Genomic DNA, 14,512 nt, shown 5'->3' with positions numbered 1-14,512 from the left:
AGGAGCAGGACGAGGCCATTCAGCCCTCCAATCCTGCCCCACCATCGGTCATCGAATTCAATATCCTGATCCCACCCCACCCCCACACCCCCCCCACCCCACCCCCACACCCCCCCCAGGCCTCAATCCCTTTACCCCAAGAGCAAAATCTTATTTTTTCCTGGAATCACAACATTTTAGCTTTCTGTTGTAGTGAGTGCCATACATTCACCACCCTCTGGGTGACGAAAGTTTGTGACATCTCTGTCCCAAATGCGACAAAGGCCAACGTACCGTTTGCCTTCTTTGCCGCCTGCTGCACCTGCACGCTTACCTTCAGTGACTGGTGCGCAAGGACACCCAGATCCCTCTGCAAATTCCCCCTCTCTCAATTCACACCCATTCAGGCAGTAACCTGCCTTCTCATTATTGCCACCCAAGTGGATAAGCTCACATTTATCCACATTATACTGCATCGGCCACGCAAATTTCCACACACTCAGCCTGTCCAAAACTCACTGAAACATCTCTGCACCCCCCCTCACAGCTCACCCTCCCACCCAACCTTATATCATCCGCAAATCTAGAGATTATACATTTGTTCCCTCGTCTCAGTTATTGAGATGTACAGATTTCTTTCTTTACTGTGGTTTACTGTACCTACACCACACAGGGACTGACTGATATCCAATAACAATCCTGGAACTCCCTCCCTAACAGCACTGTGGGTGTACCTACACCACACAGGGACTGACTGATATCCAATAACAATCCTGGAACTCCCTCCCTAACAGCACTGTGGGTGTACCTACACCACACGGGACTGACTGATGTCCAATAACAATCCTGGAACTCCCTCCCTAACAGCACTGTGGGTGTACCTACACCACATGTCCAATAACAATCCTGGAACTCCCTCCCTAACAGCACTGTGGGTGTACCTACACCACACGGGACTGACTGATGTCCAATAACAATCCTGGAACTCCCTCCCTAACAGCACTGTGGGTGTACCTACACCACACGGACTGACTGATGTCCAATAACAATCCTGGAACTCCCTCCCTAACAGCACTGTGGGTGTACCTACACCACACGGGGACTGACTGATGTCCAATAACAATCCTGGAACTCCTTCCCTAACAGCACTGTGGGTGTACCTACGCCACACGGGACTGACTGATGTCCAATAACAATCCTGGAACTCCCTCCCTAACAGCACTGTGGGTGTACCTACACCACACGGGACTGACTGATGTCCAATAACAATCCTGGAACTCCCTCCCTAACAGCATTGTGGGTGTACCTACACCACACGGGACTGACTGATGTCCAATAACAATCCTGGAACTCCTTCCCTAACAGCACTGTGGGTGTACCTACGCCACACGGGACTGACTGATGTCCAATAACAATCCTGGAACTCCCTCCCTAACAGCACTGTGGGTGTACCTACACCACACGGGACTGACTGATGTCCAATAACAATCCTGGAACTCCCTTCCTAACAGCACTGTGGGTGTACCTACACCACACGGGACTGCAGTGTGTTCAAGGTGGCGGCTCACCCACCACCTTCTTAAAGGGGCAATTAGAGATGGGCAATAAATGCAGGGCATAGCCAGTGACACTCACATCCTGTGAACAAATAGATAAGGAAACACAGATAATTGCCCCCAGCCTGGGTTAGTGATGGTCTCTGAAGCACCTAATTGGTTGCCAACTGGCGACGTTGGCCGATGCCCACGACTTGACGCCTGAACCTTTACCTGAGATGGTGATGGCGAGCGGTTCACTGGGGCTCGAGTTGTACATGTACCCAGCGATGGTGGCCCTGTAGGTGCAAGTGTAGTTGCCCTGGTTGGCCATGGTGGTGTTGACAATGGTGAACTCTGCCACGGAGTCGCGCACGGTCATCCGGGTGTTGAGCTCTGTGCCATTCTGGTAGAGCTGGAAGTTGCGCGTCTGATATTCCTTCGGGGCGGTACACATGAGGGTGAGCAGCTGTCCCTGGGGATACAGGTGGAATTCCGAGTTCTTGGATATTGTGGGTCTCTCTGCCCGATCTACGAGTCACAAAGATGGAGATTACCGTTACGGGCGAGGGCCTTAACTTTACATCAGCGGTGGGGAAATTATTGGAGGAGGTTCTTCGGGACAGGACGTACCCACATCTGGAAGAGAATAGGCTTATTCCTGGTGGGGGGGCAGGGTTTTGTGAAGTGGGGGGGGGCTTCGTGTCTCACAAACCTGATGGGGTCCTTTGAGGATGCGACAAGAAAACTTGATCGGGGCAAGGCAGTGGATGCTGTGTATATGGACTTTAGTGAAGCCTTTAATAAGGTTCCTCGCGGTGGGCTGATACAGAAGGTGAGCTGGTAAGATGGATATAAAACTGGCTTGGGCACAGAAAGCAGTGGAAGGGTACTTTTCTAACTGGATCCACAAGGATGGAGCATCCGTCGCTTGTAATATATATATGAATGATCTGGGGAAAAATGTAGGTGGTCTGATTCGGAGAGTAGTGGATCGTGAGGAAGGGTCATCAGAGGACACAGCAGGATATAAATCGGCTGGAGACCTGGGCCAAAAGGTGGCAGATGGAATTTAACCCAGACAAGTGTGAAGTGATGTGATTTGGAAGGTCTACTGCAGGAGGAGCACAGCAACGATGTGGAGGATGAGGGGGGGGGAACCTGATAGACATTTACAGGATTGTGACAGGCTTGGATAGACTGTCTTTTTGCCAGAGTCGTAGGGTCAATTACTCGGGTTGAAATTAAGAGGGGGAAGGTTTAAAAGAGATGTAAGGGGGGGCAAGTTTTTTTTACGTAGGAGGGTGGTGAATACCTGAATCTTTCAATAGGCACCTGGATGGATACATGAATAGGCAGGGAATAGAGGGATATGGACCACAAAGGGGCAAGAAAATATTCATTTAGAGAGGTATCTGTGTCAGCTCAGACTTGGTGGGCCAAAGTGTCTGTTTCCGTGCTGTTCTTTAACCTGTAGAAGGAATGTTGCTTACTTGGAACTGAAACAGTGATAAGTTAGAAACTAAATTTGCTTCCTTTGATTTTTAAACATTGCTCAATTAATTAATTAAGCTATTTCATTTCTTAGACATATTTAAAATGTGTTATTAAATGAAATGTACTTTATTATTTAAAAAGTCTCTAATTTGTCAGTGCAATCTCTCCTGGAGCAAAATATTTCTTCCAAAATACAAAATCCGTTGTGGTTAGTCTGGGGTCCTAATGTAACTTGGAGGCCTGGTTCCGGACCCTCACACTAGGTCACTTAGTTTAAGGGTAGTATTGGCCCACCTAGCAATTCTCACTTTTCCTAAACTAACAAATTAATGGTAACAACTTACAAGTGACTCATCTTCCAAATAAATTTCTATTTATTCTTTAATCTCCTGAAGACATAAAGGAGTAACCTCATAATCCATCTCTCATCTTTTTAGCCCATTCACCGAACTTGTCTATATCTTTTTACAGACTCTGTATCCTCCCCACAGTTTATCTTCCCACCCAGACTGGCATCACCAGCAGATGGGTGGGAGGTTGCTGCCGTAGGGCAACTGATGACGTAGTGGAAACATCCTAGCCTAGCAACGCACAGGTCCCGACAAATTAGAATTCAATAAAAATCTGGAATTCCACCGTGGCAGATGGTGAAATCTGAATTCAGTAAAAATCTGGAATCCCACCATAGCAGATGGTGAACTTTAAGTGGAAACCCTCTGTGGCAGATGGTGAAATTTAATTCAATAAAACTCCAGAATCCCACTGTGGCAGATGGTGAAATTTGAATTCAATAAATTTGTCGAATCCCACCATGGAGGATGGTGAAATTTGAATTCAATAAAAAGCTGGAATCCAACTGTGGCAGACGGTGAAATTTGAATTCAATAAAAATCTGGAATCTCATCATGGTGCATAGTGAAATTTGAATTCAATAAGTTTGTGGAATCCCACCGTGGTTGATGGTGAAATGTGAAATCAGTAAATTCTAGAATCGCATTGTGGCGAATGGTTAAATTGAAAATTAATACAAATCTAGAATTAAATGTCTACTGATGACCATGAAACCATTGTCAATTCTTATTACGAAACAAATCTGGTTCAATAGTGTTCTTTAAGGAAGGGAGTCTGCCACCCTTACCCGGTCTTGCCAACATGCAACCCCAGAGCCAAACACAGGCTCTTGAAGGCTCTCAGTGATTGGTAATAAGACCCGCAATGCCCACATCACATGACCAAATAACATGGTCCTGGGGTTCAGTGACTCACTTGCAATGACGATCTTTACCCGGTCGCTGTGAGTGGACGAGTACATCTTGCCATTGATGAGTACTTTGAACATGCAGGTGAAAAAACCTTCCTGGCTCATGCTGATGTTCTGGATGGTCAGAATAGCGCTGGACACCGAGGTGGGCCCCACCTCGGTGATGGAGCCCGATTCGCCAACTTTGAAGAGGTAGAAGGTGATGACGGCAAAGACACTGGCCGAGGAACAGCGGAAATTGACGGTCTCGCCCTGCACGAAGGCAGCGGATAGCCGCAGCACGGAAATCGAGGGCCTCGGCAGAACATCTAGCATGAAAGGAAAAAGGCAGTTAGCGCACATCAACAGTCCTCGGTCCCCATCGGAGGTACTGGCGGGAGGGTATCAAGGCAGCATTTGACTGAGTCTGGCATCAAGGAGCCCTAGTTGTAAACTAGAGTCAATGGGAATTAGGGAGCAATTCTCCACTGGTTACAGTCATTCCTGTCCTTCAGTCTGCCCTAAAAACATTCTGCTATTTCACTCTCAGACGGTGCTGACCTTTATTCTGTTATTAACACATTCTGCGATTCCACATTCAGACAGTGCTGACCTTTGTTCTGTTATTAACACATTCTGCTATTTCACTCTCAGACAGTGCTGACCTTTGTTCTGTTATTAACACATTCTGCTATTTCACTCTCAGACGGTGCTGACTTTTATTCTGTTATTAACACATTCTGCTATTTCACTCTCAGACAGTGCTGACCTTTATTCTGTTATTAACACATTCTGCTATTTCACTCTCAGACAGTGCTGACCTTTATTCTGTTATTAACACATTCTGCTATTTCACTCTCAGACAGTGCTGACCTTTATTCTGTTATTAACACATTCTGCTATTTCACTCTCAGACGGTGCTGACCTTTATTCTGTTATTAACACATTCTGCTATTTCACTCTCAGACGGTGCTGACTTTTATTCTGTTATTAACACATTCTGCTATTTCACTCTCAGACAGTGCTGACCTTTATTCTGTTATTAACACATTCTGCTATTTCACTCTCAGACAGTGCTGACCTTTATTCTGTTATTAACACATTCTGCTATTTCACTCTCAGACAGTGCTGACCTTTATTCTGTTATTCACACATTCTGCTATTTCACTCTCAGACAGTGCTGACCTTTATTCTGTTATTAACACATTCTGCTATTTCACTCTCAGACAGTGCTGACCTTTATTCTGTTATTAACACATTCTGCTATTTCACTCTCAGACGATGCTGACTTTTATTCTGTTATTAACACATTCTGCTATTTCACTCTCAGACAGTGCTGACCTTTATTCTGTTATTAACACATTCTGTTATTTCACTCTCAGACAGTGCTGACCTTCATTCTATTATTAACACATTCTGCTATTTCACTCTCAGACGGTGCTGACCTTTATTCTGTTATTGACACATTCTGCTATTTCACTCTCAGACAGTGCTGACCTTTATTCTGTTATTAACACATTCTGTTATTTCACTCCCAGACAGTGCTGACCTTTATTCTGTTATTCACACATTCTGCTATTTCACTCTCAGACGATGCTGACTTTTATTCTGTTATTAACACATTCTGCTATTTCACTCTCAGACAGTGCTGACCTTTATTCTGTTATTAACACATTCTGCTATTTCACTCTCAGACAGTGCTGACCTTTATTCTGTTATTAACACATTCTGCTATTTCACTCTCAGACAGTGCTGACCTTTATTCTGTTATTAACACATTCTGCTATTTCACTCTCAGACGATGCTGACTTTTATTCTGTTATTAACACATTCTGCTATTTCACTCTCAGACAGTGCTGACCTTTATTCTGTTATTAACACATTCTGCTATTTCACTCTCAGACAGTGCTGACCTTTATTCTGTTATTAACACATTCTGCTATTTCACTCTCAGACGATGCTGACTTTTATTCTGTTATTAACACATTCTGCTATTTCACTCTCAGACAGTGCTGACCTTTATTCTGTTATTAACACATTCTGTTATTTCACTCTCAGACAGTGCTGACCTTCATTCTATTATTAACACATTCTGCTATTTCACTCTCAGACGGTGCTGACCTTTATTCTGTTATTAACACATTCTGCTATTTCACTCTCAGACAGTGCTGACTTTTATTCTGTTATTAACACATTCTGTTATTTCACTCTCAGACGGTGCTGACCTTTATTCTGTTATTCACACATTCTGCTATTTCACTCTCAGACGGTGCTGACTTTTATTCTGTTATTAACACATTCTGCTATTTCACTCTCAGACAGTGCTGACCTTTATTCTGTTATTAACACATTCTGTTATTTCACTCTCAGACACTGCTGACCTTTATTCTGTTATTAACACATTCTGCTATTTCACTCTCAGACGGTGCTGACTTTTATTCTGTTATTAACACATTCTGCTATTTCACTCTCAGACAGTGCTGACCTTTATTCTGTTATTAACACATTCTGCTATTTCACTCTCAGACAGTGCTGACCTTTATTCTGTTATTAACACATTCTGCTATTTCACTCTCAGACGGTGCTGACTTTTATTCTGTTATTAACACATTCTGCTATTTCACTCTCAGACAGTGCTGACCTTTATTCTGTTATTAACACATTCTGCTATTTCACTCTCAGACAGTGCTGACCTTTATTCTGTTATTAACACATTCTGCTATTTCACTCTCAGACAGTGCTGACCTTTATTCTGTTATTAACACATTCTGCTATTTCACTCTCAGACGGTGCTGACTTTTATTCTGTTATTAACACATTCTGCTATTTCACTCTCAGACGGTGCTGACCTTTATTCTGTTATTAACACATTCTGCTATTTCACTCTCAGACGGTGCTGACCTTTATTCTGTTATTAACACATTCTGCTATTTCACTCTCAGACAGTGCTGACCTTTATTCTGTTATTAACACATTCTGCTATTTCACTCTCAGACGGTGCTGACCTTTATTCTGTTATTAACACCTACTCTGGGCCGAAACATTTAGTCTTTAATTTGCTTCGTTTTCCGTGACACCTTTGCCGGTTAAGCCTGCCCCACCCTTTCACGTATCCCTGACACCTGCCAGTCCACCACCCCCCACAACCCCATTTCCCACCGTACAAATGTTGCTCCATTTCTCTAGCCACGGATGCTGCCAGGCCCATTCAGAAACCGCCAGGCGAGGTGGGGAGGGCTCAGGGCAGCCACCTCACCTGTGACGGTCACCTTGACCCGCTCGCTCTCCGTCGAGTTGTACAAGAAGCCCGACCTCTTCAGCTGATAGAGGCAGAAGTAGAGGCCGCCGTCCGCGTAGGTCAGATTGGCGATGGAGAAGGTCACGGAGAAGCCGGCTGACGGGACCGTCTGGTAGGTCACTGTGCTTGCCTCACCCTCCTTCAGCAGCAGGAAGATGGCCCCGATGAAGATTGGCGAGGTGCTGCAGCGGATACTGACGTATTCGCCGATGGAGTACTTGCCCAGATCCCGGAACAGCTGGATCTGTGGCTGGGTGGGTCGCTCTGTGGCGGGGAGGCGGAGGGACACAGGCAGCAAACGGGAGACAAGGAAGGAACAGAGAGAACAGGGGGGGTGAATTAAATAGAGAAATGGCAACAGAGCACAAAGGTGCGATACTGGCACCCCCTAATTTCCATTGAATAGAATCATAGAAACCCTACAGTGCAGAAAGGGGCCCTTCAGCCCATCGAGTCTGTGCCCAACACAATCCCACCCAGGCCCTACCCCCCCTATCTTATACCCACTAATCCACACATCCCTGGACACTAAGGGACAATTTCTTAGCCTGGCCAATCAACCTAACCCCGCACGCCTTTGGACTTGTGGGAGGAAACCCACGCAGACACGGGGAGAATGTGCAAACTCCACACAGACAGTGACCCGAGCCGGGAAGCGAACCCAGGACCCCGACGCTATGAGGCAGCAGAGGTTAGGCTGGGGTTGTCTTCCCTAGAGATGTTAGGGTTGTCCAGGGTGGGGGGGCGGCAGACAGAGGGGAGGGGATGGTGGGGGAGGGTGGGTGACGCTGGGTTGTAACCTGTACTAGATGCACAGAATTATATGGTGATACACATGCACTAACACCTTTCTTTAGTAGAGGGGTTACCCACACCACACGGGGACTGACTGATATCCAATAACAATCCTGGAACTCCCTCCCTAACAGCACTGTGGGTGTACCTACACCACACGGGGCTGACTGATATCCAATAACAATCCTGGAACTCCCTCCCTAACAGCACTGTGGGTGTACCTACACCACACGGGGACTGACTGATATCCAATAACAATCCTGGAACTCCCTCCCTAACAGCACTCTGGGTGTACCTACACCACACGGACTGACTGATGTCCAATAACAATCCTGGAACTCCCTCCCTAACAGCACTGTGGGTGTACCTACACCACACGGGACTGACTGATGTCCAATAACAATCCTGGAACTCCCTCCCGAACAGCACTGTGGGTGTACCTACACCACACGGACTGACTGATGTCCAATAACAATCCTGGAACTCCCTCCCTAACAGCACTGTGGGTGTACCTACACCACACGGGACTGACTGATGTCCAATAACAATCCTGGAACTCCCTCCCGAACAGCACTGTGGGTGTACCTACACCACACGGACTGACTGATGTCCAATAACAATCCTGGAACTCTCTCCCTAACAGCACTATGGGTGTACCTACCTGAGACAAGAATGCAGTGGGTTCAAGATGGCGGCTCACCCAGCACCTTCTCAGGGGGCAATTAGTGATGGGTAATAAACAACGCGCATAGTCACACCCCACAGGAGGGTGCAGTTATATCGGTTGCAGAGAAAGAGAGAGAGAGAGAGACAGAGACAGAGAGAGAGACAGAGAGAGAGACAGAGAGAGAGAGACAGAGAGAGAGAGAGACAGAGAGACAGAGAGAGAGAGCGAGAGAGACAGAGAGAGAGAGAGACAGAGAGACAGAGAGAGAGAGACAGAGACAGAGAGAGAGACAGAGAGAGAGAGACAGAGAGAGAGAGAGACAGAGAGACAGAGAGAGAGAGCGAGAGAGACAGAGAGAGAGAGAGACAGAGAGACAGAGAGAGAGAGACAGAGACAGAGAGAGAGACAGAGAGAGAGACAGAGAGAGAGAGACAGAGAGAGAGAGAGACAGAGAGACAGAGAGAGAGAGCGAGAGAGACAGAGAGAGAGAGAGACAGAGACAGACAGACAGAGACAGACAGACAGAACGAGGGAGACAAAGAGAGGGAGAGAGATAGAGAGACAGAGAGAAAGAAAGAGAGAGACAGAGTGAGAGAGAGAGAGAAAGAGAGAGAGAGAGAAAGGGAGAGACACAGAGGGGGTGGAAATAAGAGAAAGTGAGAGAGAAAGAGACAGGAGAGACAGAGGGAGAGAAACAAAGGAAAGAAAGATAAAGTGAGAGACAGAATGATAGAGAAAAAGAAGGAAAGAGAGAGAGAGAGAGAGATATTGTCACTGGGTTAGTAATTCGGAGAGTCGGGGTACTGTTCCGGGGACCCGAGTTCGAATCCCACCGCAGTAGATTGTGAAATTCAACATGAATGGAAGTCTGGAATTCCCGATTGTTGGAAAAACCCACTGGATTCACTAATGTCCGTCAGGGAAGGAAATCTGCTGTCCCTACCCGGTCTGACCTACCTGTGAATCCAGAGCCACAGCAATGCGGATGACTCTGAAACGCCCTCTGAGCGAGACAGCGGGTTCAAGGGGCAATTCGGGATGGACACTAAACAGCGGCCTGGGCCAGCGATGCCAGCACGCCCAGAGTGAACGTAAAAAGGGTTTGGGTTCGGAAACTGAAATTCTACCTTTGCCAGGGGGGTCACACCCGGCGGACCCCACGTCTGGCCGCGGACCAGGGAGTGTCTCCCCCCTCCCCTCGGCTACTCACCGATCACGATGACTTTGACCGTGTTGCTGACACTGGAATTGTAGACCTTTCCCCCTCGCTCCAGCTGGTACATGCAGGTATAGAAGCCAGCCTGATCCAGGCTAACGTTCCTCAGTAGAAAGGTCACGTTGGAATATTTCCCCTCGGCTGTCAGGGAGCTGATGTAGGCGGACTGCCCCAACCTCTGCAGGTGGAAGGTGCCCCCCAGGTAGTAGATGGGCGAGGCGCACTGAATCTTCAAAGACTCCCCCTGGGCAAAAACTTTCGATGCCCTCAGCACAGCGATTTCCGGACTCTGGACCTCATCTGGATTGAAGGGAAACAAGGGATTAAACACCAGCATCTGAGCCAACAGCAAACGGTGGGGGGGGGGGGGGGGCGGGGCGGGGGAGGGTGGTCTACAACTTCTGCTTCCCTTACTGGAGGAGGGGTATAGCTGCAGGCAGTCCAGAGGAGGTTCACTCGATTGATTCCAAAGGTGAGCTCGTCTCAAATTGGGCGATTCTCTCACAGAATCCCAACGGCACAGAAGGAGGACATTCAGCCCATTCACCTCGCACCAACAACAATCCCACCCAGTCCCCCATCACCAGAACACCATGCATTTACCCAGCGAACCACCCGAACCTGCACATCCTTAGACACTAAGGGGCAATTTAGCATGGCCAATCCACCCTAACCCACACATCTTTGGACACTAAGGGACAATTTAGCATGGCCAATCCACCCTAACCCACACATCTTTGGACACTAAGGGACAATTTAGCATGGCCAGTCTACCTAACCTGCACATCTTTGGACACTAAGGGACAATTTAGCATGGCCAATCCACCTAACCTACACATCTTTGGACACTAAGGGACAATTTAGCATGGCCAATCCACCCTAACCTGCACATCTTTGGACACTAAGGGACAATTTAGCACGGCCAATCCCCCCTAACCTGCACATCTTTAGACACTAAGGGGCAATTTAGCATGGCCAATCCCCCCTAACCTGCACATCTTTGGACACTAAGGGGCAATTTAGCATGGCCAATCCACCCTAACCTGCACATCTTTGGACACTAAGGGACAATTTAGCATGGCCAATCCACCTAACCTGCACATCTTTGGACACTAAGGGACAATTTAGCATGGCCAATCCACCCTAACCTGCACATCTTTGGACACTAAGGGGCAATTTAGCATGGCCAATCCACCTAACCTGCACATCTTTGGACACTAAGGGACAATTTAGCATGGCCAGTCTACCTAACCTGCACATCTTTGGACACTAAGGGACAATTTAGCATGGCCAATCCACCTAACCTACACATCTTTGGACACTAAGGGACAATTTAGCATGGCCAATCCACCCTAACCTGCACATCTTTAGACACTAAGGGGCAATTTAGCACGGCCAATCCACCCTAACCTACACATCTTTGGACACTAAGGGGCAATTTAGCATGGCCAATCCACCTAACCCGCACATCTTTGGACACTAAGGGACAATTTAGCATGGCCAATCCACCTAACCTGCACATCTTTGGACACTAAGGGGCAATTTAGCATGGCCAATCCACCTAACCCGCACATCTTTGGACACTAAGGGACAATTTAGCATGGCCAATCCACCTAACCTACACATCTTTGGACATTAAGGGACAATTTAGCATGGCCAATCCACCTAACCTGAACATCTTCAGACACTAAGGGACAATTTACCGAGGCTAATGCACCTAACCTACACATGTTTGCGCTGTCGGAGGAACCTGGAGCACCCAGGGGAAACCCACACGGACACGGGGAGAACATGCAAACTTCACACAGGCAGTGACCCGAGCTGGGAATCGAACCTGGCGCTGTGAGGCAGCAGTGTTAATCACCGTGCTGAAGAACAAGGGCGGGATTAATTGAGGTGTACAAGATGCTAAGAGGGATTGACAGGATGGGAGTAGAGAGGAATGCTCCCCTTTGTAGAACATGCTGGACATAGTTTTTGGCTAAGGTGGGGGCAGATTTACAATGGAAATGAGGAGGGAGGACTTCACTCAAAGGCTGGTGGATCTGTGGACTTGTCTATCCCAGAACGCAGTGAATTCCTAGCTGCTAAGTGGATTTAAGGAGCAGGTAGATCAGTTTATAATGAGTCACGGGATGTAGGGTTGTGGAGAAGGGGCAGGAAAGTGGAGATGAGGCCCAGTTGAGATGGGCCATGACGATATAGAATGGTGGAGCAGGGGCAGAATGGCCTCTTCCTGTTCCTCGTTCGTGTTCTAATGAAATCCTGAGGGGAATGGGCAGCAGGGATACTGACAGGGTATCTCCCCCACTGGGGGGGACTAGAACTGGATGGGTGCACCAGTACCTTAGCTGCAGAAACACCTCTTTACTTTCCCACCTTTATAGGGGAGCCTGAGTGGCATTATCGCTGTATTATTAATCCAGAAACTCAGCTAATGTTCTGGGGACCTGCCTTCGAATCCCACCACAGCAGATGGTAGAATTTAAATTCAATTTTAAAAAATCTGGAATTAAAAATCTACTGTTGACCATGAAACCGTCGTAGGAAGAACCCATCTGGTTCACTGATGTCCTTCAGGGAAGGAAATCTGCCATCCTTACCCGGTCTGACCTACACGTGACTCCAGAGACACAGCAATGGGGTTGACTCTGAATTGTTTTCCGAGGGCAACTAGGGATGGGCAACAATCTACCCCTGCCAGCGACGCCCGTGTCCCACAGATGAATAATTAAAAAGGAATACAGATCCAACCTGTTTAATCTTTCTTCAGACCCTCCATACCTGGGGTCATCCTTGTAAACCATTGGGTGGAGAATGCCGCAGGATATCGATAGCTTCCAGGGAGACATTGACAGGGTAAGCGAGTGGAACAGAAATAGAGTCATTGAGCTTTACAGCATGGCCTTTCAGCCCAACTTGTCCATGCCAGCCCCCTTTGTTTCAACCTCTAAGCTAGTCCCATTTGGCTCAAATCCCTCTATACCCGTGTAACTGTCTAAACGCTTTTTAAAAGACAAAATTGTACCCGCCTCTATTACTGCCTCTGGCAGCTCGTTCCAGACACTCTCTGCATGAAAAAACTGCCCCCCGAACACTTTTGCATCTCTCCCCTCTCACCTTCAACCTGTGCCCTCTAGTTTTAGACTCCCCTACCTTTGGGAAAAGATATTGACTATCTAGCTGATCTGTGCCCCCCATTATTTTTATAGACCTCCATAAGGTCACCCCTCAGCCTCCTACGCTCCAGAGGAAAAAGTCCCAGCCTATCCAGCCTCTCCTTATAACTCAATCCATCAAGTCCTGGCAGCATCCTAGTAAATCTTTTCCACACTCTTTCTAGTTTAATAGTATTTTTCTCTATAATAGGGTGACCAGGACAGTACAGTCTCAAAATTGGCGACGTGGGAAAAATAAATGTGAGGTTTTCCCACCCTGGGAGGAATAGTGAGGAGGTGGCTTGTTATATAAATGGAGAGAGGCTGCAGAAAGTTGGAGCACAAAGGGTGGTGGAGGGGTGGGGGGGGGGTGGTGTGCCAATTGTGGGGTCTTTGTAGATGAAACTCAGAAAGCTAGCACACAAAGGTCATAGGGTAAATAAATGGGGAGCTGGCTTTCAGTTCCATTACCTGGTCTGGCCTACATGTGACTCCAGACCCACAGAAATGTTGACTCTTAAATACCCCCAGGGATGGGCAGTAAATGCTGGCCCAGCCAGCGATGCTCACATCCCGTCAACAAAGCTCCCAGTATTAACCCTTTCACATCCTCTCTGGGTCACTTCTCTCTTTGAAACTCCAATGCACGGAGGCCCCAGCTGGCCAACTGTTCCATGACGGCATTGAGCCATAGAATAGAATCATTGAATCCTACAATGCAGAAGGAAGCCTTAAGTTAATCCTTCTCTACATCCTCGCTATGACTGTAACGCTACATTCTGCACTCTCTCCTTTCCTTCTCTATGAACGGTATGCTTTGTATAGCGCGCAATAAACAATACTTTTCACTGTATGTTAATACATGCGACCATCAAAAATCACATCAAATTAGCTGTGCCTGTAACACTACATTCTGCACCCTCTCCTTTCCTTCTCTATGAACGGTATGCTTTGTCTATGTAGAGCGCAAGAAACAATACTTTTCACTGTATTCCAGCACATGTGACAATAATAAATCAAATCACATTAGCTATCAGTGTAACACTACATTCTGCACCCTCTCCTTTCCTTCTCTATGAATGGCATGCTTTGACTGTATAGCGCTCAAGAAACAATCCTTTTCACTG

The 14,512-nt window shown here is 47.2% G+C and overlaps 1 protein-coding gene across 1 annotated transcript in view; it reads right to left on the bottom strand.

Annotated features, from left to right (window-relative positions):
• LOC145345296 (scavenger receptor cysteine-rich domain-containing protein DMBT1-like) overlaps nucleotides 1-14,512 on the bottom strand; it is a 376,233-nt gene that overhangs the window by 325,729 nt on the left and 35,992 nt on the right. The window contains exons 8-11 of the mRNA XM_080193113.1: nucleotides 10,222-10,527; nucleotides 7,508-7,813; nucleotides 4,278-4,580; nucleotides 1,749-2,045 (exon numbers count right to left, since the gene is read on the bottom strand). Coding sequence (XP_080049239.1) covers nucleotides 1,749-2,045; nucleotides 4,278-4,580; nucleotides 7,508-7,813; nucleotides 10,222-10,527 — 1,212 coding nt within the window. The remainder of the gene's footprint in view (nucleotides 1-1,748; nucleotides 2,046-4,277; nucleotides 4,581-7,507; nucleotides 7,814-10,221; nucleotides 10,528-14,512) is intronic.

The sequence above is a fragment of the Carcharhinus amblyrhynchos genome, chromosome 7, assembly GCF_965287045.1.
Source record: "Carcharhinus amblyrhynchos chromosome 7, sCarAmb.v2.hapA, whole genome shotgun sequence".
In the NCBI taxonomy this organism is placed as follows: Eukaryota; Metazoa; Chordata; class Chondrichthyes; order Carcharhiniformes; family Carcharhinidae; genus Carcharhinus; species Carcharhinus amblyrhynchos.
Note: the sequence above shows the minus strand (reverse complement) of the source record. Positions and strands in the feature narration are given on the sequence as shown.